Consider the following 25,441-nt stretch of genomic DNA (forward strand, 5'->3'; position numbering starts at 1 on the left):
CTTGCAGTCAAGTCATAATGCTTAATCTATGAAACAACTATTTCCATAACAACAGGAACAAAATCCAATTAAAAATAACCCTTGGTTCATAAAAATCTCTGTGGGCCAACTTCAATCTCCTTTCTTGCATTATTAAAAACATGAAGATTGATTTTGGAAGACAAGGCTTTTAAAAATGCACTTAATATTCTCAGTTCAAAAAAACATTATGTATGCAGCATGAAGTGTAATAAAGAGTGCATTGGACAGGGAGGTAAGAACTGTGTTTGCTGGTTTTTGATCTGCTATTAAGAACAAAATTAGGATGGGTGGAAAATGCTTATTATGTTCTAGGCACTTTATCTGTTAACTTACTTCATCTTTACATTATTATAATTTTACAGATGTGGAACTGAAAGCCTAGAAAACTAAAGCTACTCATCCCAAGGTCATGCAGCTAAAATGTGATGGAAAAGTCTTCCAGTCTAGATTGACCTATTCAAAGTCTGCTTACTTTCCCTTGAATTATTCTGCGTCCCAGCTATGTGACCTTTGTCTAGCAACTTAAGATTTTGGTTTCCCTACATCTGAATGAAGAGGGTAGACAATTTGCTCCTTGTCATGACTTCCAGCTTGCACTACAGAATGATGACTATCATGGGAAATGTTACATACCCTCTGTATAAGTCATGGTGGAAGAATAGCCCTAATTAATACACTGTACTTCCACCTAGGAATGCTAAAATGGCTGGTATTAAAGGCATGCTATAAAGAAAGGCCATCAATTTGGGGCATGATCCATTCATAATAGGTAATCTGCTAAAAGGTTCAGCTTCTGGCAGTTTTAACACCCCCACTTATAAAGTGAGGAGATGGTCTAGCTGATCTTTTCAGTGCCTTTGAGCTCTCACATTCTCAGACATTAAAAAAAAAAAAAAAAGAAGGAAAAGAAAAGAAAACAACAACACATGGAATTGGTAAAGAAAGGTGCTAAAGTTTTAACATTTTGAGATTGAGAGTCATTTGCCCTCTTACCTAGATTTGAATGGCAAAATTATAGTCACTAAAGCCATTTTAATCATCTGAATTCCTTTTGAGATTTCTTTTTCCTTTGGGGATATCAAAACATGTCTCACTGGTAGTAATATCTTTCTCCCAGTGTTATGGACCAAGTATTCAAATATTGACGTGCTAACCCCTAATGTGATGGTATTAAGGGGTGGAGCCTTTGTGAGGTAATTCAATTTAAGCGAGGAACCCCCATGATGAAATCAGTGCATCTATAAGAAGAGAAAGAGACGTTGGAGTTCTTTCTCTCCACCATGCAAGGATACATAGAGAAAGGAGCCATTTGCAAGCCCGGATGAGCACTCTCACCAAGAACCAAACCTGCCAGCACCTTGATCTTGGACTTGTAAGCTTCTGGAACTATGAAAAGATAAATATCTGTGTTTTAAGCTAGCCAGGCCATGGTATTTTGTTATAGGAGGCCAAGAGGACTAAGATAGTGAGCAATATTTTAATGATTTAAGGAACATTTATAGCATTATTTCTATTTTAAATATAATTATTCCATGTGTTTTGAAGGGAGTTACAACTTATATGTAATTTTACACTTGATTCTTATCATGATCTATTATTTAAGTCATAGAAAATTGTTTTTTCCATTTTTGAGTTTAAAAAGCTGATTTAGAAAGGCTGAGTAAATTATTATGTCTCAGAGGCAGTAAGAAGTGAAATTAAGATTGATCTTGAGATTTTCCTTCTGCATTCCATAGTCTTTCCCACAGTCCCCCATATAATATGCAGATAGTAAAAGTATAATGCAACTGAATGCTCCATAGGTAATATTTACCAGACTGAATAAAAATTCAGCTCTATAGACTAACGTCATTTTTTTTTAAATTTAGAGTAAAAGAGTAATGAGAGGTACAGAAATTCACTGAGCCATCTACAAACAAAAAACCTGAAGTGCAAAGTGGTTAGATGATGCTCCTATGGTCACAGCTATTTAACTGTGGAGTCCAGGTATCCACACTGTCAATCTACTGCCCATTATGTTATATTGAACTGAAGTGAACTTTTCAAAGATCATCTGGATCTGAGTCTATGGTTTGGTCCATGACTGCTCTTTGAACTGCATCAAAGTAGAAAACCAAGCAAGAATAAATAGATTTTAGTAAATGCGTGAATCTTTTCAAAAGTTGAAGCCACAGTATAACTGTTCTCTGGTCAGTCATAGTCACTGGATTTTCTGGTGACTATAACTAAAATTTATTAACTACAGATAGAAGTAGACACAATAAAATTTCAGATTTTTTCAATCTAGTTCAAGTTGTCTTTTTAAAACTAACCCATTCGTGAATTCCAGGTGACTCTAAGATTTTACCCCTAAGAAGGACTGGAGAGAAGCCCAACTTGGGGCATAGGACAGAGAGAAAGGGATGACAGGGAGTGAAAGATTACCAGTAAGCCAGACAAATTCTTCTTTGAAATCTATTTCTCTTACAGAGCATTGATGTTTACCACTAAGATACACTTAAAAGATGATAGCTGTTTTTTGGCCAGATTAGTAACCACATTTGCTAATTACTTTTCATCTCCATTTTCACGATAGGAGCAGATTGCCCTGTCTGTCATCACCTTTGTCACTGTAAGTCAGTCATTTTTTTCCCCTGTGTCTCACATATATATATATAGTAAAATGAGAATGCTGAAAAAGAACAGATACTATCCTATAGCCAACTTTAAGTTGTCATTCTTGGAGGGACCAGAACTACTCTGAACTATTTTCCCATCTTATGGCTACCCGAAAGAGTGCACTGTTAAGGTGAAGTTCTCTAAATTTATAAAAATGTTCAATGTTATTATTTTTATTATTGTTAATTTTATTTTTGTTTTGACATGGATTGGCAGAGAGCAGAGAGAACTTTAAGGAGAATTATTTTTGACATATTACTAACTTCAAATGAAACCAGTAGGAAAATATCAAAATATTCTAAAAAATATATTAATTTATATAGTCAAATTTCAATACCTTTTGGTATACCTCATAGAATACAGCAACAAATAATCAATAAATTATCAGGCAGGAGCAGGAAATACACCTTTCTGTGCACCGCAATATGTCTCTGCTTTATGGACAGGATCACTTAGAAAACAAAATCACTGATCAGAAGGTTGTGTGGTGAAATAATGACATCATCTTTAAGGAACCTTTTCTCTTAGCTATGGTAAATTATTTTCCCTGTTCAAATAATCAGGTCTGACTGGGAAGTGTTAGAGACTCTGACCGAGTGTCTGTCTAAGTTTCCCTTACTCAGAACAAATAGAGTTGCACAATGTGAAAATGCAAGAGATAAATGGGGCCAGTGGTTTTATTACTCTTTTTAAAGCAGTGGAATCCTCCATCCCCTGTAATCTTGCTTAAGAAATAGAAAGACCATATGAAGGAAGAGTTGCCCGCTGTTAATAAAGCAAGCTGGCTGACTGGGCCCCAGCACCACCCAGAGCTCCTGGATTCCACACAGCTCTCCAGGGGGCTCACTTATCTCCTTAGAAAAAGGATGATTTTCTTTTCAGAAAATCCCAGCAGAGGCTTTTAGAAATAGCTTTTGCACGTAACCCTTTGCCTTTAAAATTAGATGTGATTTACAAAAATTGTTGGTAGTTTACGAATTAAAAACCTATTTACCAGAACATCACTTATTATGTATAACAAGGTCTGGAGGTATTCAAAGCTACCGTTTTTGTCTGTCTACCTTATCTGCCCTCTTGCCTACATTCTCAACATACTCTTAATTACATAGTCCAAATTCATAGACTCTCCTGAAGATTTTGTAGGTCATTTCCTCTTACAGTATGTGAGTTATGAAACAGATTGCCTTTCTTTATTTCTATCCATGAGGAAACCAAGATTTAGGATGTGCACATAATTGTAGCAACTTGATTCTTTTCTTTAAAAAAAATACTTTTTGTATATTGGGTTACCTTCCCAATTATTCAAAATTACTTTTGTAATTTGCATAAATTAATAAGTGAACTTATTTAGTGAAGAAAAGAGTATTTCCCAAGGGATGTACCAATAATCAAACTATCTCATTTTACAGATAACTTGATGGGAGGTATACACACACACACACACACACACACACACACACACATATATATATATATATATATCCAAAAAGATTTAAAAAGCCTTTATTTACCAATTTCAGGTTTGTTTGAAAATGTATTTTAAATTCATTTTCAAATTATGGAACAAATTTTATTTATATACACATATGTATAATTGGAACCAAAATTACATATGACAAGATGCATATACTACTAATTTTGGATCCTTTTTTGGAAGAAAGCTTTGTATGCACATGTCTTGTGAACTACTTATACTGGGTTTTGAATGTGGAAAAAAATAGTAAAGAGGAACAGAGAGGACTGAAACAAAGCTAAGAAATCTGTGAATCAATGTGGTCAAAGATGTCTAGTGGACTAAAATGATAACTGTTTCTGGAACTGAAAGATAGATGTAGTTTGATAAAATCAAATCTGTACCAATTATCTTTTGATTTTTAGTTAGACTATGAGTCACAAAGCTGAAAGTCATTACATGGCCTTTTGGTACTATCTCCCTCTACTGTTGTATTTTAAAGATGTTAAATACATAAATGGGCCATGTGTATCAAGTGCTTTGTCTCTTAGTATAATTCAAACCAATTGGTTCTGAACGTCCTTTCTATTGCTTTAAATATCACATGTAAGTAATTTCTTATTCATAACTCTGTGTAGTTATGTGAGGGGTTAGTCTGCGTGCTCTACATTAAACCACTGACTGAGCATGAGGATTTTGATGGGTGCTTCCACAAAGCCATAACCTGCCATCCTGCACAGATGATAGGCAGGTCAGGATCCATTTAGTTTGCCTTCTAGAAATGACCCATCTATGATCTCCATTTTATTAAAAAGAAGTTGTGTCCTTTTAGTCATAGTTACCGGAGTAAAGATGAACATCATGTGAAAGCGGATTCTAGTTTCCATAGCTATGTTATATATTTAAAAAAAAAAAAAAAAAAAAAAAACCTAGCATTGCCTTATACATATAAATTAATTCTATATTTATACATGATGGTTCAATGTTCTTTAGATCATTAGACTGCCTATAACACCCAATAACTGAGTTACACATTATAGTGCCATAGCATCTTAAAATTATGAAATTTTAAAATGGAAGGTCCGTATCATGTCTGCTGTTTATCCCATTTAACTACTCTTACTCATTCTGGGTTATGTGACACCCATGTCCTATTAATTTAGTAAAACAATTACTTTGTGCCCAACACCGAACTCAGCATTGGGAATCTCCCAGCTTCGGTTCTCAATGTGCTAATAATCAGGGGTCAAAACATAAATATATTTGGCTTTGCAATTACCAGCCTTGCTATTGTAGTGCATAAGCAGCTATAGACTATACGTAAACAAATGTGTGGTCTTTGTTTCAATAAAAGTACTTATTTAAACAGATAGTCAGCATGTGGGTTGTAGTTTTCAGGCCTCTGTAAGATACACATATATAAATAGACAATTCAAGTTTCCCTTTCTCATAAACACTTACACTGAGTCTAAAGAAGTAATGGAAAGATATTCAAGAAAAGAGTCAGGAGACCTGAGTTTTAGATTCAGTGTTGCCATTAAATCAAATATAAACTTAGTTATGCTCATGTAGTCTAATTATTTTACTGGGCTTAGTCTGAGTTTTCTTATCTGTAAAACAACAGTAACAACAACAACAACTAAAAGCAATTTAGAAGGTTTTAAATGACATAAGCCAATTGCAAAGTCCCTCCACTTCTAAAATCTGGTCACCTTTCCTGTTCTGCAAATTTAGAATCATGGCATTTATTACAGTGGAGTGTGTGTGTGTGTGTGTGTGTGTGTGTAAAATTAGGTTTACCTGTATCTGTATAAACTTCCCTGGCACTGAGAAGTTTTATTGACAGCAGATGTTGAGCACAATGGCCTCCCCTGGGAAGCTGGAAACAAGCCTGTCATTGTGACAATAATGGAAGGAGAGAAAAGCCAGGAGAAATAGCAGCAAAAGCCACCCCTGCCTAATGCCTGAGTCATGGTTCCTGGCAGCAACACTTCCTACCTGTGAATGACAAGAGGTCTTACTTCTCAGTGGTAATTATGACACCTGCGGTCTATCATTAGTTTTCAGTTTTAAAACAATTACCTTAAAAAAATTTATCACCTCTGCTTTAAAAAAAAAAAAAAGTGGAGAGTAACTAAATATTTCTATTTTATCTCAATTTTTAGCTAATGAACTGAAACATTTAATTACAAATTAAAATTAGACACATGTAAATGACACTACCAGATTCTCCTTTTTCTAGTCACTAACATTAGGGGGGGGCAGGACCGACTGCATAATTTGAGAGCCCAGTGTGAAATGAAATAAAGGATTTCAGAACAGTGACATCAGAGCCTTCATTTAAGCTCAGGCCCTTCTAAGCATGAGGTTCTGGCTGACCACACAAGTTGCACAGTGTTGAAGCCAGCCCTAATTAGGCTTATAAGTTATGTGCTCATTTATTTTTAGTTTCCTTTAATTAGTTCTGTATTCAAGAAAGTGAAAACAAGGCTGTAGGCAAAACCCGGCATTTTTCCGTGTAACAGGTAACACCTGAGTCACCTTCCTCCTAGTGGCTGCACTTACTGACTAGGCCATTGGCGCATCAGAGAAGCTGTCTCGGAGCTGTCTTGCTGGCTGAGCCTAGCGCTAATCATGACTTGGGCTTGGTGACAGACCAATCACCCTAACAACCTTGAAGCTGAACTACCTGGCCAGCCAGGTAACTCCTCCCTCTTCTCTTATCCATCCTCAGCTCTCCTCAGTTAAGCTATAGATACATCCTTGAGAACCATTCAGAATGGCTTTTAAAGAGCTATTTGCCTTTTCTGTACAAGCAAAGAGACATTAATAGAGTCTTAAGGACAGACAAATTTCTGTATGCTAAAAAATATTAGAAATGCCCCTTTCTAATTAAAAAGTATTTTGAGCAAATAATATGAAGTCATGACAGTAAGCTTGGATATGTATGGTTTTCAAAAGTGGAAAGACATTTGATAAACTTTTAAAATCTATTGGAGAAATGAAGGAGTCATATAGTAATTCATTATACTATATTTGTTTTGCTTGAATTGTTATTTAAATATTTCCTTTTTTTAACTTTCTAAATTATGTATATGTTGGTCCAGTGCATGTGTTCTGGACTAACAGATTGTCTGGGTTTTTATCCAGTTTCTACAAATTACTAGCTGTGTGACCTTGGGCAAACTAAGTGATTGGTGCCTCAAATACTCTTATCTGTAAAATAAGCTAATAATAGAAATATTTTATAATATAAATTTTATGCATTTTAATCGTTTAAAATATTTCCTGAAATGTGGTAAGCCCTCAGTCATAGTAATGATAATAAAACCTCATAGAAAATATTCTATGCCCTATAGTTCAGTGCCTTGAATATAATAGCCATTTACCAAATAGTTGTTGATTGGGTATATTTGTTTAGAATTTGTTTAGATTATATTTATGGAAGATGAAAAAAACTCTTGATGTTTAACCCAAATAGTTAATAAAAAGTAATTCCATTAACTTTTAACGTCTACATTCACAAAGAAGTGTCAATAAATGGAATGCTTCATCCTTTGTTTTCATATTTGGCAGCGTGGAATCTGGTTAGTCTTACAGATGGAGAACTTGGGTAACTTACTCAGTTATCTGGCAAATTATTTGGATAGCTTTTTCACTCAGTTCCCTTGAAAACAAATTTAAGGATGTGTTGAGTTTCTTGAGAGCAAAATGACCTAAGGCTAGCAGTCAGTAACTTCCAAATGCAAAGTAAGCAGTTGGCTTAGAATTGGGGAGATTCAGGTCTTAATGAGTATTTAATTATAAGAAAACATGAATCTTGCCTCCAAAAGGGTTTGACCTTCGAGAGCTGCAAGAAACATTCCATAGAGACTCCTCTGTCATTTTCCTAACTTACCCCATAAATTTCCATATATGTAGCTGCCTCACCTCCTGCTCTATAGTTAGCTAAATATCATCCCTCAAGGCAAATAAATAAACAAGATTTAAATCTTCTACTAAGAAACAGTTAGCCTCTATAGCGTTAACATTGATTGTGCCCATTTATGACAGAGCAGGATAAATATCTCTGACATAAATAATTTTAAATGTGAAAAACATACATTTTAAGAAATAAAATTTACCTTTTAAGAATATAATTATATTTACAACACAGTAAAATGAACACAAATTATATAAATATATTGTTACAAGAATGTTTTAAAATAACTCTCTAAAACTAATCTAGCTTGACTGGCAAGTTTAGGAAAACATGTAAAATAACCTTACATAATGAAAGAAAAAATTTGGACTGTGACTTTATTTTAAGGAAAAAAGTTCATTTCCAAGAAATGCTTGTCACATAATAGATAGCTTGCAGGTATAAAATTAATTACTAAATAGTCCATGTGCTTTTAAGTAAATGTTATAAGCTGAAAACATATTAAAAGTTAGTGTAACATGAAAAGAAAAAATATATTAATTTATGCTGATACTTATTTAAACATATCTTATGCAAAACCCAATGCCAAGCTATCTGAATGAGAAAGAAAAAAGTATACAGGTAATGAGCATTTGGAATTTACAAATATTGTATCTGATATTTCATAAACAAAGCTATAATTATAGTCACAAAGACAAAATTATTTAATTAAATATATCACTTACCACCTGAATACACTATTGTAACAGTTATAGAATTTCTTTACATAAAAAGGCTTAAAAATATGTTTGTATAGTTCAAGAAGCAATGGCTTAATTGGTGTTTTGATTTCCATATCTTTGTTAATGTAAGTGCATCTAAATATCATTACTTGTAAGACTGAATTTGTAAAATTCAGTTGTCCTTCCCGCAAAATAAATATATTAGAAAAAAATAAATCTAAGCTCTGGTTTTGTTAAGTTTATCTGTTCTCTTCCTTTTATTTTTTCACTGAGAAATCATTATAATGCCTGAAAATCTATTTCTCATTTTTGTTGTATACATTATGAACCTATTTTTTTTTAAAGAAAACACATTCTAAGGGCTATAAGGAATATTTTGACCTTAGAATGACTGAACTGTAGCATCACATGTGTTTTGATCTTTTTTCTTTCTTTCATTAGTGACTGCCCCAGAGAATGCTATGAACTAATAATACATGACAATTTATTCATCCATCATGTAAAAATTAGAATGGTAACATTTTTCCAAGCAATGAAATTCTCCTTTATGTTGCATTTTAATATTGTAATAACAGTGCTAACGAAATTGGTTTATTTTATCATTAGTTTATGAGGCTGATAACTAACTTGAGTGCTATGATTCTTTTTGACCATCTATTTTAGTAATTGGAAAAATATAGATGTCACTTCTTTGTTTAAAGTTGTCTTTGAATCAAAGTCTTCTGAAAGAAATGGCTTGCTTTACTAACCAGGAAGTATTCTATGAAGGTGCTTTTCCAGCTATGTCAGTGGGTATTAGCAATTAAATCTTATGCCAAATTAACTCGGTTAATCCGAGGAGCCAGGCTTGGAGTTTCCTTGGAACTGGTCTACCAACTTCTTGAAGTAATAAGTTATGGTTTTCCCGGTTCATCTTCCTATGGAAAAATTATGTTAGATTTCCACTTAGCGGCTAATGGTAGACAATATTAACTTAGACCAACACACCTAGAAGTGTCTTTTTATTTATGAGTATTCCAGTCTGGTTTATTTCTCAAGATCTTGCTTACAGGTGTTTCCAAACAGTTGTTTGACTGCTCTGAGATCATTGATGAATTATGATAGAACTTACATTTATACATATACCCTTCCTCCCTATTTTATCTTTATTCAACTGGCTCACTCACCTGGACCTACATGTTATTGTCACATGCTAGACATATGTTTGCAATATGTTGTTAAAATAAAAACACATGTTGCAAAATATTTGCACACCATGACCCTATAATTTTAAAGAAACACATATTACACAATGTGTTATATATTAAGTATGTAATATGTAAAGTACATGCTATAAGAGCATGTAAGATATTACTATTTTCTCTGAGGACTGAAATGGCAGCTACTTTTGTATATTTCCTGTTTCCTCTAGCTTCTGAATAATGAATATTACATTAATTAGGAGCCAAATTTTGCTTTAAAATAGACTCATTCTGACTCCTTTGTAGGTTAAAATCAGTGGGAAATTTAGTCCCCTATTTAAATGTACATTAGAAATGTACATATAATACAAATAGATAAAGTAGTACAGGCCTTGATTGTCCTAAATAATGGTGGGTTTGGTTTCAACTATATCTTAACAGAGCATTTGCCTTTATTCACTTTTGATTGCTTATTTTAAATTGTTGAATAGAGGAAAAGTTATTGTAGAAAATTTAAAATGTATAGATGATGAACAACAACATCAACAACAACAAAACAGGAATTAAAAATTACCCACAATCTCATTTTCAGGTTCTATAAACATTTTAAAGAAACATTATAAAAAAGCAATTTTGCTACTCTACTCTTTATAAATTTTAGAATTATAACAAAAAATGGAAATTCCTGATTATTTCTTCACTGGTTATTTCTTCACTGCTTATTAGCTAAACTAATTGTACTTAGTGGAGGCGTTTAAGTAATTGATCAGTTACCAAAATATTATTTTTGACAAGGTAAATTTTCTCAGCTGATTTACTGAACTAAGTCTTCAGATAAAATAATTTAATTTATAAATGAAGGATCAATTAAAACACTTTAGGAATCTCATCATCTACAATATCATTTTCAGAATTTTTATTTGTGATTATTATTATTTTTGTTATTGTTCATGTTATTGAATCATTATCATGTTCTACATCCATCTTTGTCTATCTATTTCAACACTACTAAATAAATATGTATGTATTTTAAGGAAATATTTGTACAACTTATTAAATAACTTATTTTTAAATTTATTTTACTGGACACTTTCATAATGTATAAAAATTTGTACCAGCAATTCTGTCATGCCATTATAATGTGTTAGTTCTATACTATTTAGGTTTTAGTTTTCACATGCATAAACTATCTCTTTTGCACATAGTGAAATGTAAACATTTCAGAATTATCCAGATTTCCTAGTAGTACATAATTGTTTACATTGGAAATTTCCTGATTTCCAAAATTGGCTGATTTTTCCATGTACCTGACAATTTAATAAATAAATTTCATGAGCTACCTACATTCTTCACATGTGAATTTAAAAAAAAATTGGATAAACTCTACTTTAAATGCTACATTTCCAAAGAAAATTTAATTATAATAATCATCTGTAGAAAAAGACAATTAACTTTGAAAGTTATTTCAATAGTACTATGCATGAAATATTCAAGTCTATGTTTAGACTGATCACCTGGGAAGGGTAATGGCGGGGTGAAGAATTCTCATAAGTATATGAATGACACATTCAAAGAACAGAAAACAACAAATAATCCAAGTACAATAAAGATAACAGTAACTTAAATACGCTTAGAATTAATCACTTGACCTTTGGGGGAAACAAGTTTTCCTAGTGTTCTTCTTAGGCATCTTGCTCTTTGCTCCCATTGGTAACAAGTGAAAGAAATGGACAAGAGCTCTGATCACATTGAACATTTCAATTTCCAAATTGTTTGATGATTCCCTGCACCCCCCCTCCCCCCGATTTAAAGAGACTGGCCTGCTTGACTTACAGACCATATGTTAGCCACTAATATGCTGAAGAAATTGCAATCCATATTAGTGTTTTAAAGCTAATGTAAAAACATTTTTAATCAGACAACTTAGAGGAAAGATGCTTGTCTAGGAAGCATGCTGCTACTACACACCTTGAGGGAAGTATATTATGTGCTCTCCCTGCTGCAATTATAGCTGCTAGGGTCACCCATGGTCATTAGTCCCGAGAGCTAAAATCCAATCGATGGCTTATGAGGTGGCATGATTTGAAATTTCTGCTCAACAGACTAAGGATAAGTAATGAGTCCACTGATTCTCTGTCTAGGAGAGTTTGAATGCAGAACATATAGAAAGTCAATAGTTAGTATAGCAGCAACAAAAAACCAAAAGATGTGCACAGGAAAAAGCAGTGAAGAGCTATCATGAAGAAGGAGACACCAGGGGTAAGCAGAGGACATGAAAAAGGTAGAAACTATAAGCAGTGTTACCTCCCTACCAAAAAGTGAATGAACAAAGAAGAAGAAACTCAAGACTATGAGGAAAGTAGCAGATGTTTAGAAACCAGCTTTTTCTAATAAAACAACAAACAAAAACATCTAACCAACAGGCTGTGGTCTTTTACATTTGATGACATTTGGTTGTGTGAAATAAATATTCCTTTTCACAGAAATCAAGGGAGTATCAAGTTCAAAATATTTCTTCTGAAACTTTGTAGGTTTTTCTGACAATATCTACCAAGGCCATTGTTGTATCGCCAACTTTCAATAATGAAGGGCAAATTGTATGAACTGGGTCAACACGAACCTTGAATTTTGCTTTACTGTGAGCACAGCACTTTGCAATAGCAATAAGAAAGTGCTTTAGTGAAAAATTAATAATTAAGCCTGATTTCAAGATGAATTCTTAACCTGCACAAAAGAGTAATCTTCTAAAACACTGCAGCATTTTATATTTGCATATAAGCAATGAACAGATGAATTATTCACTAAAATAGATCCAAGTCTTCTACTTATCAAACCCTCATATTATGATTTGCCCAATCTATGTAGCCATTTAAATGAGCAAGGAAAAACTGCACTTTTCTCTATACTTCTCAACAATTTTAAATGTGGATAATGAACCTGGACTTCCCTTAAATTTCATTCCAATTTTGATGTTTTTCTAAAGACTCATTGTCATGTGCCAATTCTCTTTGCCTGTTTTAGCTATTTGATATTCACCAGAAATATCTGGTCTATATATTTTATATGCAATTCATCTGAGATACTTCCTAAAAATCATTATTTATAAATCGCCTTTCCTTTTCTTAATATAAACTTTCAGCTTAAGTAAACAAAAACAAGAAAGACAATAACAAAGACACAAAACACAGCAATCATATCCTAGGCAGATAAACCTGCGCCAGTCACTGAGGGGCCGTGAGTGACAGAACTCTACAAATGAAGTGACTGACTGATGTGTGGGAGCAGAGGCAGAAGACTCCCTTCACAGTTCTCTGCTCTTAGATACTGGGCAGCAGCTCTGAACTGAACATTTGCTTCATGTTAACAAGGGCCAACCCCCAGAAATTTTCTCTTATCTTTTTAAGTAGCCTGCCAAGTGGCAGCCTGATCAAGGCAATCTAATATGGCTTAAGTGCCACTGGTTGACCTTTTGCAATCTTTTATTGCTTTCCATTTTTATCTACATAACAAATTGGTGAGAACTAATATCCAGTTGCTCTTTTCTCTCTGGTAATAAAATGATAATGCAAAGATCTTATTATCCACTCTAGACATCCATCATAGTACATTTTCCAATAACATACTACTCAGAGCATTTCTTCAGTCTATCCCAGTTAAAAGTGAGGTTAAGTACATTTCCCTCCAATACTTAAACACAGAACTGAAAAGAAAAGGAGTTAAACTCCAACCCTTGACACTGTCCACATTAATGTCATCTGCAATTTTATTGTCTCTGCATCTTATTTTCTGTAAGAGGTTAAAAATAGTTGGAAGATCTGCCCAATAAACTCAACTCCAGGGAGTTTTTATTCTTGTAAGAAAATAGAAGAAAAGAGAACAGGAGAAAATAATATTGGCAATGGAGAAGGAGGAAGAGTAAATCTTGGCAGGAAGAAAGAGCAGGAAAGAAGAAAAAGAGACATGTGTAAAGGCATAAGGGAGCCAAAAATAATGCAACCAAGCAAAACAAGCATTAGAGATCATGAGTTTGCTAAAGTCCATTTTCATATGGATGCAGAAGTGGATTCAAGCCTTCCTGTGGGCAGTAAATAAACTCTCTAAATTATGTCATTGATTTGAAAAGACAAAACAAAAAAGAAAAGAAAAAAGCTATCAAAACAAAATCTTCCCTTGCATCCACTATAAATTTAAAGTAGCTATTTATATGATAATTAGGACTCACCTATAGCTGATTGGAGCAAGTTTAGTTTTCAAATACTCAATGCATTTAAACCTTCAAAGATTATAGCACTAATAATTGTAGAAGTTATTAGAAAAAGGAGAGAAAAAATGGAACTATTGAAACATGCAATATACCACTATAAAGACTAAATTTTCAGAAAAATATAAACGCATAGCCTGATCAGTTTGGATTTATTGTTGGGAGTTTTGGGCATCAGATTGAGACTGTCATGGTCATGCTATCTTAGAGTGACCAAGACATCAGGTTATGTACAATGGTCAGTACAGATCCTATTAAAGCATTTGAGAATTTTATAAGAAATAGAACATTTCTTTTGCACTCTTTGTAGTCTTTAAAAGACTTATGGAAGCAATTAATATTATGGAGTAGGCAACAGACTATCAAACACTCACCTTTTCATGCAAATAATTAATGTGTTGGTCACAAAAGCAGTTATTCACTGTGACTTGGATTTTCTTGGTAATAATTTCTTAACAAACAGTTTGTGTTACCATACATTTCTATAAAATACAACATGTCTTGTTTTGTTCATTCAAATAATTTTTTCTCTTTATGTTAAAAGAATGTGACTTACAGGCCTTTCCCATCTACTTTTATTGAAGTACTCCTCACTGTCCAGTGGAAATTTTCTACATTAAAAGATGCTGGTTCTTTTAGCACCTTCCATATAAATTTACTTCATGACGGCAGATTGTTGTTTTCCACATTGAAGTTGATTGAGGAGGCAAGAGCAATTTGTCCCTCTATTCTTATCCTGGATAGAGGAGAATGGGGAACCCTATAAAATACATCTCTCTGCTCCCCATCTAGTCCACAAATCTGTAAGCACTGACTTCAATCTAATTCCAATTTTCAGATATCAAATATATTTTAGCAGTGATATAAACTAATAGACACCAAAGAACTGAGATTGGCCTGGAACTGTGTGCAGGGACATTCCATTTGTAATCTGAAAGATAAAAGCATGCATTTTGACAATGACATGGCCACTATTCACAGAGATAGTTCTTTTTTAAAAAGCACCCTCTTTACACATAAAAAAAATAAGCTTTTGATTTTTAAATGGAAACAAGTTATCTTTTTCCATTTAAAACTTCTTGACAGTGCTTCCTATTAGGGGGGAAATCTTGGCAACAAAGACTCTGACAGAGATGGTCTTTGGAATTCAAATTTGCCCTTTCTCAAAAGAACCTTAACAAAAGGCTGTGCCGTAGTCTGTCCACGACATCTAAACTACTGACACATGAAGGGTTGAAAAAGAAACATCTTATATCGTCACACTGGTCTAATACATACAGCTAGACCTTTCCTCCTCACCTACTACCTATTCTTCGATAGCACAGATTGGACAGTCTGATATTATGTATCACTTCTTCTGCATATCAGGTAACATTTGATGTAAACTGGGGGATTGGAGGGATAGGGTGGAGACAGGGTGGAGACGAGGAAAGAAGGCACCACTCTAGGAAACAAAGCAATTCTGAGTTAAGTATAGATAAATGGGGGAAGGTTTTCATTAAAACTTAATCATTTAAAGTAATTCTCAATGCAAGATAATCTTTTATATTATAGTTTATATATTTCCAGTGGGAATTTTCTTAGAAGACATCAATTAAGGTATTTCACATTAATATCACAATACAGTTGTTATCTTAGGTATGGTATAAATTATAGTGATGGTGGTGGTATACGGCTGTGATTTAATAAACATACATTCATCTCAGTTTCATACACACTTAACTTAAAGGGCATAAATGTAATAAATTATTAAGCTACAAGTTATACTGTGATAGAAGTTTTTTTTTTTTTTTTTTTTTTTATGGGGTAGAAAATGAACTCCAGGGGGGAAGGGAATCTCTGCTTACTTAATCTCTGTGAATTAGATTTGCATTATTAGATATGTAAATTCTTCCCACTCCTCAAAGTTGAGTAACAACATGAATTCTTAGTAGAACTTTAGGGTTCTTGTTAAACCTGCCCATGATTCCCCAAATAAAGCAAAGGTAAAAGAAATAAAAAGGTGACCTGATCTTTGAATGCTCCTTCCAGTGCTGCTGTCAGCTGAAGGCATGTGCAGTCCCATCCCAGGTAAGCACCAAAAGCTCACAACCATTCACTCAATTAAAATGACTTAAATGTAACACACCCCCCTTAAAAGGGGGAAAATTCTACTAACCAGCAAGTTTTTGCCCCTAAAGCTAATCATCTCTGTAATATTGAGAGAGGAAAAAAAGTGACTGCTTAACATCGGACTCTTCTAAGTCAAACGGTGTACAGTAGACTATAAGCACATATTTCAAACATTCATAGATGTAGCTGGGGACCACAGATGTTCATTTCATTGGGTTAGTTCCCATCAACTACTATAGTTTACATAATTAGATTTTGTAAATTTAAAAATCCATGCTATTGTAAGAGTACATACAGAAGTCTAAGAAGAAATATTTTTTTCTCACATGGGCTTTCTGAGAGACTCAGGAGGAATCAAGAACATCTATAGCTGTGTTAAGGCTCAAACCTGGCCTTGGCAACTACTTTGTGAGTTGCCAATTTGTCTGCATCTGTGCCCCCGAGCTGAAGGCAAACTGGACCATGATGTTAGACCTGCAAAGTCTATGCTCCTTTTCAGAAAGTGTGGAAGAGAAGAAGAAATGGGGTTTGAGAAGAGTTGTATGCTTGAAAAATTCTATTGATATTTGCGTGGGAGTCTGACAGATTATTTTAGGAGCTATTCTGTTTGAGATGATTTTTAATGCTTTACATGGTAGTTTACCAATTTAATTTTGCTGAAGTCATGATTCAGTTACCTTTTCATTGCTATGATTAGAAAGACCCACATTTTTGCTACTTTTAAATGAATATTAAAATACTTGAAGACAAATCTGAGTTATAGGAAGCACAGTGTTCATAATAGTATATATTTCATTAGATAATGGTTTTCATTTTGTGAGTTTAAGGTTATCATCTGCTCCTCAGAGGACGGCCACTTGAAAACACAGTCCGTGTTTCGGGTGCAGATTCCAGCAGCTCACATTCAACATTTTCCAAGGATACAAATTTTTTTTTTTTTTTTACTGATTATGACTACAAGTTTAGAAGATTGTTAGAACCATTTTATTGAAATAGCTAATGAGGAGATTCCTTCATGTGGTCAGCAAAACCTGGAAAAAAACAATCTAAATATTTATGTAAAGAAATAAAATACATTTACTCTTAAGATAAAGCTACAACTCAAAATAAAATCACAGTCCTTATGTTCTTTCAGGTACTCCAGTCTACAACCAAATAAGACTCAGTCCATGCATCTTTCTGACTTGTCATTTGGCATGCATATCACAGATTTGAAGGGTTTTAGTTATTTTGGCAGATATATGATTAGGATGTAAAAATTCATCATGTAAATATTTTTAATGAATGAGACAAACTTCTTTAGATAAGTAATTTTCTGTATATATATCATTTGAAAAAACACATTTCCCTATGTAAAACTGGTTGAATTTAAGGATTCAATACTAACTCTCAAAATTAAAGGGACTACAAGTTTTTTCTGTATTTGAATTAAGAGAAAAGAAACTACTCGTAAGGGAAGGAAAAAAGACTCACAGTATTTTCTCTGAATGTGGTCATGAAGAGAGCTACTGGAGACTAAGGTCTGGCAAAATATAAATGCTACTTCCCTTATCTAAAGGCCTATACAGGCATTTATACCTCATGTTAAAAAATATTGGTCACCTATTTTGACATTTAGAGGTAGGAACTTCAGTGGTTAAATCTTCAACTGGACATATTTCAAAATGAATTTTTACAACCCAGATGATGGACTGGTATACTTCAAAAATGAATTCATGAGTTTTATAAACACCTTTCTCTTGTTCTTTCTCTCTCTTTTTTCCTTGACTAGCTTACATCATAATGGAGGAATAACATGTTAAAAATTTTGAATAGGCACTTACTGGAATTACAGTTAATCCTGATACAATCTAGATGGGGAAGAATAGATGAAAAATGAATATTTATCCTTCAAGGTAATAGCTGCAGACATCCAATAAAATCACAGTCCACCCTTCCGGGGACAGACACATGCAAATGTGGCCACTCCATCTCATTTATTCTTTACATAGTTCTAGAACCCAGATTCATTGTTATAAAACTTCACCATTAGAAACAACAATATAAAGTTTTAAAAATATGGCCAATTCAAACAAAGCTACATGGTGACAAACCTAAGTGAAATAAAGAATTGTAAACTGTCAAAGATGCTTGGCTTATACTGGTTGCAACTTTCTCCCCATCTGTGAAAGAACATATCATTGTTTTTATTATAATTAAAAAGTGCTCCGTCACAATGGGGTGCAGGTGCAAGCACAGCTAGGCTCCGACATCTTGGACTTCCAAAATAGAAGATCCCACAAAGGCCAACAGAATCCTTGAGAATTGTGGTGGTCGATGGAGAGCAAGTTAAAATTATTCTCACCTCACCCTAATGTTTTGTTTTGTTTTTGTGCGGGCAAATAGGGAACAGCGCGAAGTTGGCTGGATTCCATGCCTTGTATTAATCGAAGGAGGAAAGAAACACTGTGTAGAGTTTCTTTTAGAAACTCTAGTGTCTAAGTGATTCTTTTGAACATATAAGCCTATGCCTCTCTTCAAAACTAACAATGTTACCTCTATGCAGTACGTGTCATGGTTAATACTGCTATTGATTTTCCTTTTCTTATACTTGCTTCTTATATAAAAGCAGATTTTCTTAGAACAAAATGATATGAATAACACAGACTGTGCCTATAAGGGTTATCTTTAAAGGACTATTTGGGATTTTTTATGTTTATTTTATATATAGATAAATATTTGTTGCTTTTGGTTGTGATATTTGATGCCTTTGGGGAACATGATAAATAGAAACCTAGATTCTGTTTCCATGTAGCTGAGTTTGTCATGTGTCGTCAACCGCATCAGAAAAGTGGTTGCAAACAGCCAAGGACCAGCACCTACACAACTCTTTCCACAGAATGCTTTGCTGTTGTACAATTCCCACGAGTGTTTGCACTTTGGCTAGCAGCCCCTCTACTGTAGTTAGGCAATTTGTTTTGATTTTCTGTAGTAACCTATTATTGTCACTAGAGGGAACTCTAACAGAACAGTAAACAAGTACTGTGTGTTCAGTAACCTTTAAAAAACACAATGGAAGTTAATTTAACTAATATTAATGGAATGTGATTGTATGTTAAAAGGTATCTGTGACACAGTTTTATATTTTATGAGCTACTATTCTGCCCAGAACAATTAGAAAATGTAGGTGAGGTTTCTATAAATGCCTTGTCTCATCATTTTTTAGTATTTTTTTTTTCTAGGTAGTTTCAAATTTTTCTGTTTATTCATTTTTTTCTGTTTATTAATTTTTTTCATGTTTATTATTTCCAGGAAATACAGTAAAACCTCATTAATTTGTACTCCTCTTGGAGTTAATGGTAAATTGAAACCTATTGGGCAGATTACTTATAACTCTTCATTCAGTATGAGCACAGATCACCTGAAAAAAAAAAAATCAAACAAATAAACAAATTGCAAAAGGCTAAGTTTAGGAAAAAAAAAACTGAGTCCGAGTGCTTTATTATAAATTGATGGCACAACGTGCATGAAAAAATGTGCCAAGTATTAATAATTCTTATCCTGCCATTAAAATCACCCTAGTAAGACCTTTCCTTAAGAGGATTTTTTTCAGCCATTACTTGGTGTGTTTTTAAATGCAATAGAAGACAAAACTGCTTAATTTTTGTTAATTCTACAATGCAGACATTTTCATAATTCAGCCTGGCCTTCCCCCATGTTTCATCTAGGTTGTTGAGGTTTTACTGTAGTGACTCTCTCTTAATTCTACAACTAAGCAGGAAAGCATTATTTTTCTGTAGAAGAGGCTGTGTTTTTAGTGTTCTCATGGCTGTTTGCTGAGGGCCGCAGACTTTGGGCATTGAAGGGTTGTGAATTGCTGTTGAGAGCAAAATATCGCCATACAGTATTTCCAAACAGAAAAGATGGGATACCACCAAGGCAGTTTTTTAAAGGAGAAGCTCAAAGAATAGAAGAAAAACTACTGTTGATCTAGATCACAAAGAATAAATTTGATATTTGGTGCATATGTTATCTTAGTAAATGTATCTGAAAGGATATCATCTGTAGACAATGATACTATCAGTAAATATGAAAACAGGAAATTTGGTTTGAGGCATCTTCAAGCCTAATAATTTATATTTTCAATTTACTTCATTGATATGTATGGCTTCCCTTTTAAGAACCCACAGTGGTAGAAATCACAAAACAGTAAATTATATTAAACAAACAACAGCAACAGCAGCAACAACAACAACAAAATAAATAAATAAAGATGTCCCAAAAACCTAAATTAATTTAAATGATGGAAATGAGACCATTAAGTGTTTTTTAACTTTCCATGGCAAACAGGCTACTTGATAAATGTTTGCAGGCAGAACTAAACAAAAAGTGGAGTGTTAGTTCAATGGGGGAAGTGCGTTGTTACCTAGATTGACCGTCAGTTTCACACGCCCTGCATCCAGCTCTAGGCGGAGGGTGTCTGCCGAGTCTCTTGAGGTGGTTGCCATGAGAATGCCATATGCACGCTGGGATCGAAACCGTAAGGACACATCCTCAGCCTCTGTGTGCATAACCACGGGAAGCTGGATTTTCATAAACATACTCCCGTCATAGCTCAAAACCGTTGCCTCTATGAATGAGAAATGAATATAAACATTCTTGGTCAGGTTAACATATTTATACTGTGAAAAGGGGAAGCATGACCTATTTAAGTCTTCCAGATAGAACACAAGACTACAAACTCAGCTCATCTTCTTCAGAAATGAACTTTTTTTTTTTTTTTTTTTTTTTTTTAAGCTTGAAAGAGAAGTCACAGCAGGGAGAACTTCCTTTGTGAAGTATCAGCTCAAGTCCAGAAGAAGTTACGGCTACACATTTCCTTTTGATTCCCATAACACTTTCTATGTATAAAACAGTGATCATGTTGGATTATAAATGTTTAGGTATGTGTCTCTCTTCTCAAGAGCAAAGATCAATTCTTTTGTGTATCCCCAGGGTGAGCCTGGTTTGAAGCACTAGCAACTATTTATGTCCATTGTTCTAAGAGCAATTAATTAACACTTAAAAATATTTGTAAGCACAACCCTGGTAACCCAAAAATATTAAACTATCACCAAAAAGCTCAATTACTATGTACCTTGGTAATACTGGGTAAGGATGGGGGTGCAATTGAAGAGTTTGTGTGGGTGTGTGCTACTAAGGCTGAAGTGGATTGCTTTAATAGGGAAGTTGCTTAATCCAGTATTAAACACATAAAAAAGTAAGTACCAAAAACTATTGATCATAAACTGACTGCTTTAAGAAATTGTCAGCACCCCTGAATGTTAAACACCATATGGTGGTAGAACATTGTAAAACAAGGATGAGTCATACTGCCTTCTCATTGGTTCCAATAACTCCAAATACCATTTAATAAAGGAAAAAATACCTGAATTTAAAATAAACTAGGAAATTCTCATTATCTTGCCTAAGTATATGACACAACAATTAGCTTCACTAATGCAACTGTGTTTATTATTAAGATTGCATTTCTGAAGTTGTGTTTTTTGCAAGTTTATTTTTCAAAGTCAGAAAAGTCATGAGAGAGACACACATCCAGAACTAGTAAGCACCGAGCATTCCCTGGTCTCTGCCTGGCACTCCTTTCTGTCTACCCCATGACTCAAAGGGTCTCTCTCAACTCACATGCTCACTCCCCCCAATATTTATTAACACCCCTGACTTCTCTCTTGAGCTCCACCACCCATGGCTCATCCATTACTGGCTGAACATCTCCAAATTGAATATGATAGGAACCTTACTTACTAAACCCTTTATTCACTCCTCCCCCAAAGATGAACAAACTCATCCTGTTTTTTCCTCTAACGTTCTCCATCTCTGTAAATAATATTACCCATTGCTCAGACCTTCACCTTTCTGATTCCTCTCTTACACTCTCTGGCATGTCCAATCTACTTTCAAATATGCAATTCCTGAAGGCACTAATTCCGATCCATTTCCTGAATCGATTGTTTCTTACCGTTACCACTAAAGCACCCCAGACACTGCTCCAGTCTCTCACCTTGATCACTATAAAAGCTCCCTCAGCACTCTCCCTACTTCAACACTTTCTCCCTACACACAGCAGCCAAGCTAAACTTTTAAAGAAGTAAATCAGATTCTATCACTTTTTTGCTTAAACAATCCCCTGCCTCCCCCAACACCCTACCAATAGATTTCCAGTGCAATTAGAATAAAATCTGTACTCTTCTTTTTAACCTTTCTGTGTGATCTGGCCCCAGGTACACAGTAGAGTCTCAACAAATATTTATTGAATTAATGATTGCACTCAATACTGAAGACATATGAAAAAAAAAAAAAAAAACACACACACACAAAAAAACCCTTTCTTCAATTTGGTTATCAAGCTTACATATATGCTCACTGAAGAAATAAAGTATTTATTTTGCCTTTTGTAAGTGGAATCTAATTTTGGTAATGAATATGAACAAAATATTTACTAAAGTCTACTTTGAAGTCCATAATTGTGCTGCAAAAGATAGATTAGGAAAGGGGTCTGTTTACCAAAATAGGGATCCCATGGCTAGGCACTGACCTAAGCACTGGGAAAATAAAATATAATCTTCTTAAAACATAGTGGTTCTACATCATACCATATATTTTTCCAATTAGAGAAGAAGTTTCCTAAATGAATGCAATATTACATAAAACAGAATTCAATGCAGAAACTCTAGTAGCAGTTGCTCATAAACTAATTAAAACATGACGGCAAAGTTTCATTGAACTCTAAAATAAAAAGTGCTTCTAATATAATTTAAAAAGAAATTTGATCTTTACTATTTATTATCCTACAATACAGCCAATCATTGTCCTTATCTATAAAACAATATGTGAAATAGGAGTTTAAAAGCCATTACCAATTGTTTAGTTACTGTGCTATCGTACAGATAAAAGCACTAATCATATTTTTTAAAATAATTTATTTGTTTATTTATCTTTAGAGAGAGGGGAAAGGAGAAAGAGAGGGAGAGAAACTTCACTGTGCGGTTGCCTCTCACTCACGCCCCCAACTGGGGACCTGACGTGCAACCTAGTAATGTGCCCTGACTGGGAATCAAACCAGTGACACTTGGCTCGCAGGCCGATGCTCAATCCACTGAGCCCCAGCAGCCAGGGCCTAATCATATTTTTAAATGATCTCATATTCTATAAAATGTAGCCTAACTTGATTAAAAGGTAAGTAGGGGAAATATTCTTTTAGAAATATAGAGGTCTGACAATGGATCAAAAATAAAGAATGAAATCCAATCCAATGTAGAAAAATAATTAGGATCATTGGCCTTTAACATTCTCCAAAAAGCTGCAGGAATGACATAACAGTAAAATAATAGAACTTGAAAGCCCCCGAGTGCCATTTTAAACAATTCTCAATGTGAAAATATCTTGTTGATATACAATAAATAAATGCCTGAATCACTCCTCCTCATTAGAGTTAACTTTTAATTAGACAAGAAATGGAAAATGCACAAGGTTGTAGTCTAGAGTCGCCAAATAAATGGTAACATTCTGACATTTGAATGTTATTTTATTTGGCAGCACCTTTTAACATCAGCTACATTATTTCATCACCTAGAACACATAGGAGTTCTTTGAAAGGCTAATTCCAATGCAATACTTCCTGGGGTGGGGGGTGGGGGGAGACAAAGTTTCAATTGTCTCCTCTATCTCCTTCTCCCTTGTCATTAAGTTTGATAAATTTGCTCTTCTGTGTTATTCCTTCTTGCTGTCTAAAGTGTACACCTGTGCTCAGTTTTGCTGAAAGGCAATCACATATTGTGATCAACGATGAAAATCAGACAGGAAGCCAAATTATATTGCTCTGACATCTGTCCCTCCATCTGTTAGAGTTTTAACAAGTATAAAGTAGACCTCTGATTATACCATATACTTATAACCAAGAATAATTTCTATATGACCAAGTCTCTACAAATTCCTGGTTTTATTAAAAACAAAACAGGAGGGAAGGTGCTGCATTTAATTTATATTTGATTGAACATTATTTATATATTATTCTTCCTTATGGAATCAATACACATAAAACAAAATACAATTTTCTAAGTCAGCAAATACTCTCTTCTTTCTTATAAACTCCTTTGCTTACTTAACGCAAAATGAAGATTTCCTAGAATGAGATCACAGCTTCATTCCCCATGCACTTGAACATGCTTTTTAGTTACTTTGAATGATTATCTTTATAAATTACTAATTATTGCTAAACAGTAAAATAGAAACTTTTTAAGTGCCTTTATTATTATTTTTTTAACTTCAAGGGTTGTCAGTCAGCTCTTCTGTGGTCAACAATCTTATGTGATTAGAGTGTACCTAGAGAAAATCCCTTTCCTTTGAATTGGAAACCCCAGGGGATGGGCATGATCTTGTGTTGACTGAACTAGGGCATAGCTGAGTACTGGACAGAAGCCAAATTTTCTGCTACTGAGCACAACAGGCATCCCCCATCACCCTATTCTCAAGAGATGCCATAATGTGAGCAAGAAAATTAATTCTGAAAAACAAAGACTTCTCACAATATGCTGGGTAGTCCAGAAACAAAAACCATACTAAAATTACCATTTCCTTCTCAACACACAACCAACCTGGAGACAAACAGATCTGTAGAAAGTTCCAGTCACTTGTCAGATAAAAATGTGCGCTGAATCCCAGTGATGAAGCTTGCTATTAAATTCTCATTGACGAATTCGCATATGCTTGCTACGCCCCTTCTAATTATTGCTATATATTTAAATATTCCCTTTCCCTCATTTTGGTTCAGGAAGCTTTACAGTTTCTATTTTTATTTCCGCCATATGTAGTAGCAGAATACTGCCACAGGGTGGTACACCATGCATATTTAACCGAAGGCTTTTGTAATTCGTTTGAGAGTTCAGTTACATCCTCCTCTAGCTTCACTTGAGCAGGAGGCATCAGAGCACCTGAGAGCTCTCTGAGTGATTAAAATTAAAACAAAATCTTAAATCATGCAGCTCTGCTAAAGTCACATTATGTCTAACTGTAACACATCTTGTGAGCTTTGTCACTTCGTTGTTGTTAGCATCGGCCCCTGTTGGCAATTTT

At 34.2% G+C, this 25,441-nt stretch overlaps 1 protein-coding gene across 4 annotated transcripts in view; it reads right to left on the reverse strand.

The window, feature by feature from the left end:
- NRXN1 (neurexin 1) overlaps positions 1-25,441 on the reverse strand; it is a 624,294-nt gene that overhangs the window by 581,997 nt on the left and 16,856 nt on the right. For all 4 annotated transcript variants that reach the window (XM_090281275.1, XM_090281274.1, XM_090281273.1 and 1 more), the window contains exon 3: positions 20,736-20,939. In XM_090281275.1, the coding sequence (XP_090137401.1) occupies positions 20,736-20,939 (204 nt within the window). The remainder of the gene's footprint in view (positions 1-20,735; positions 20,940-25,441) is intronic.

This window comes from Furipterus horrens, unplaced genomic scaffold, assembly GCF_987537825.1.
Source record: "Furipterus horrens unplaced genomic scaffold, mFurHor1.1.pri manual_scaffold_6, whole genome shotgun sequence".
NCBI classification, from domain to species: domain Eukaryota; kingdom Metazoa; phylum Chordata; class Mammalia; order Chiroptera; family Furipteridae; genus Furipterus; species Furipterus horrens.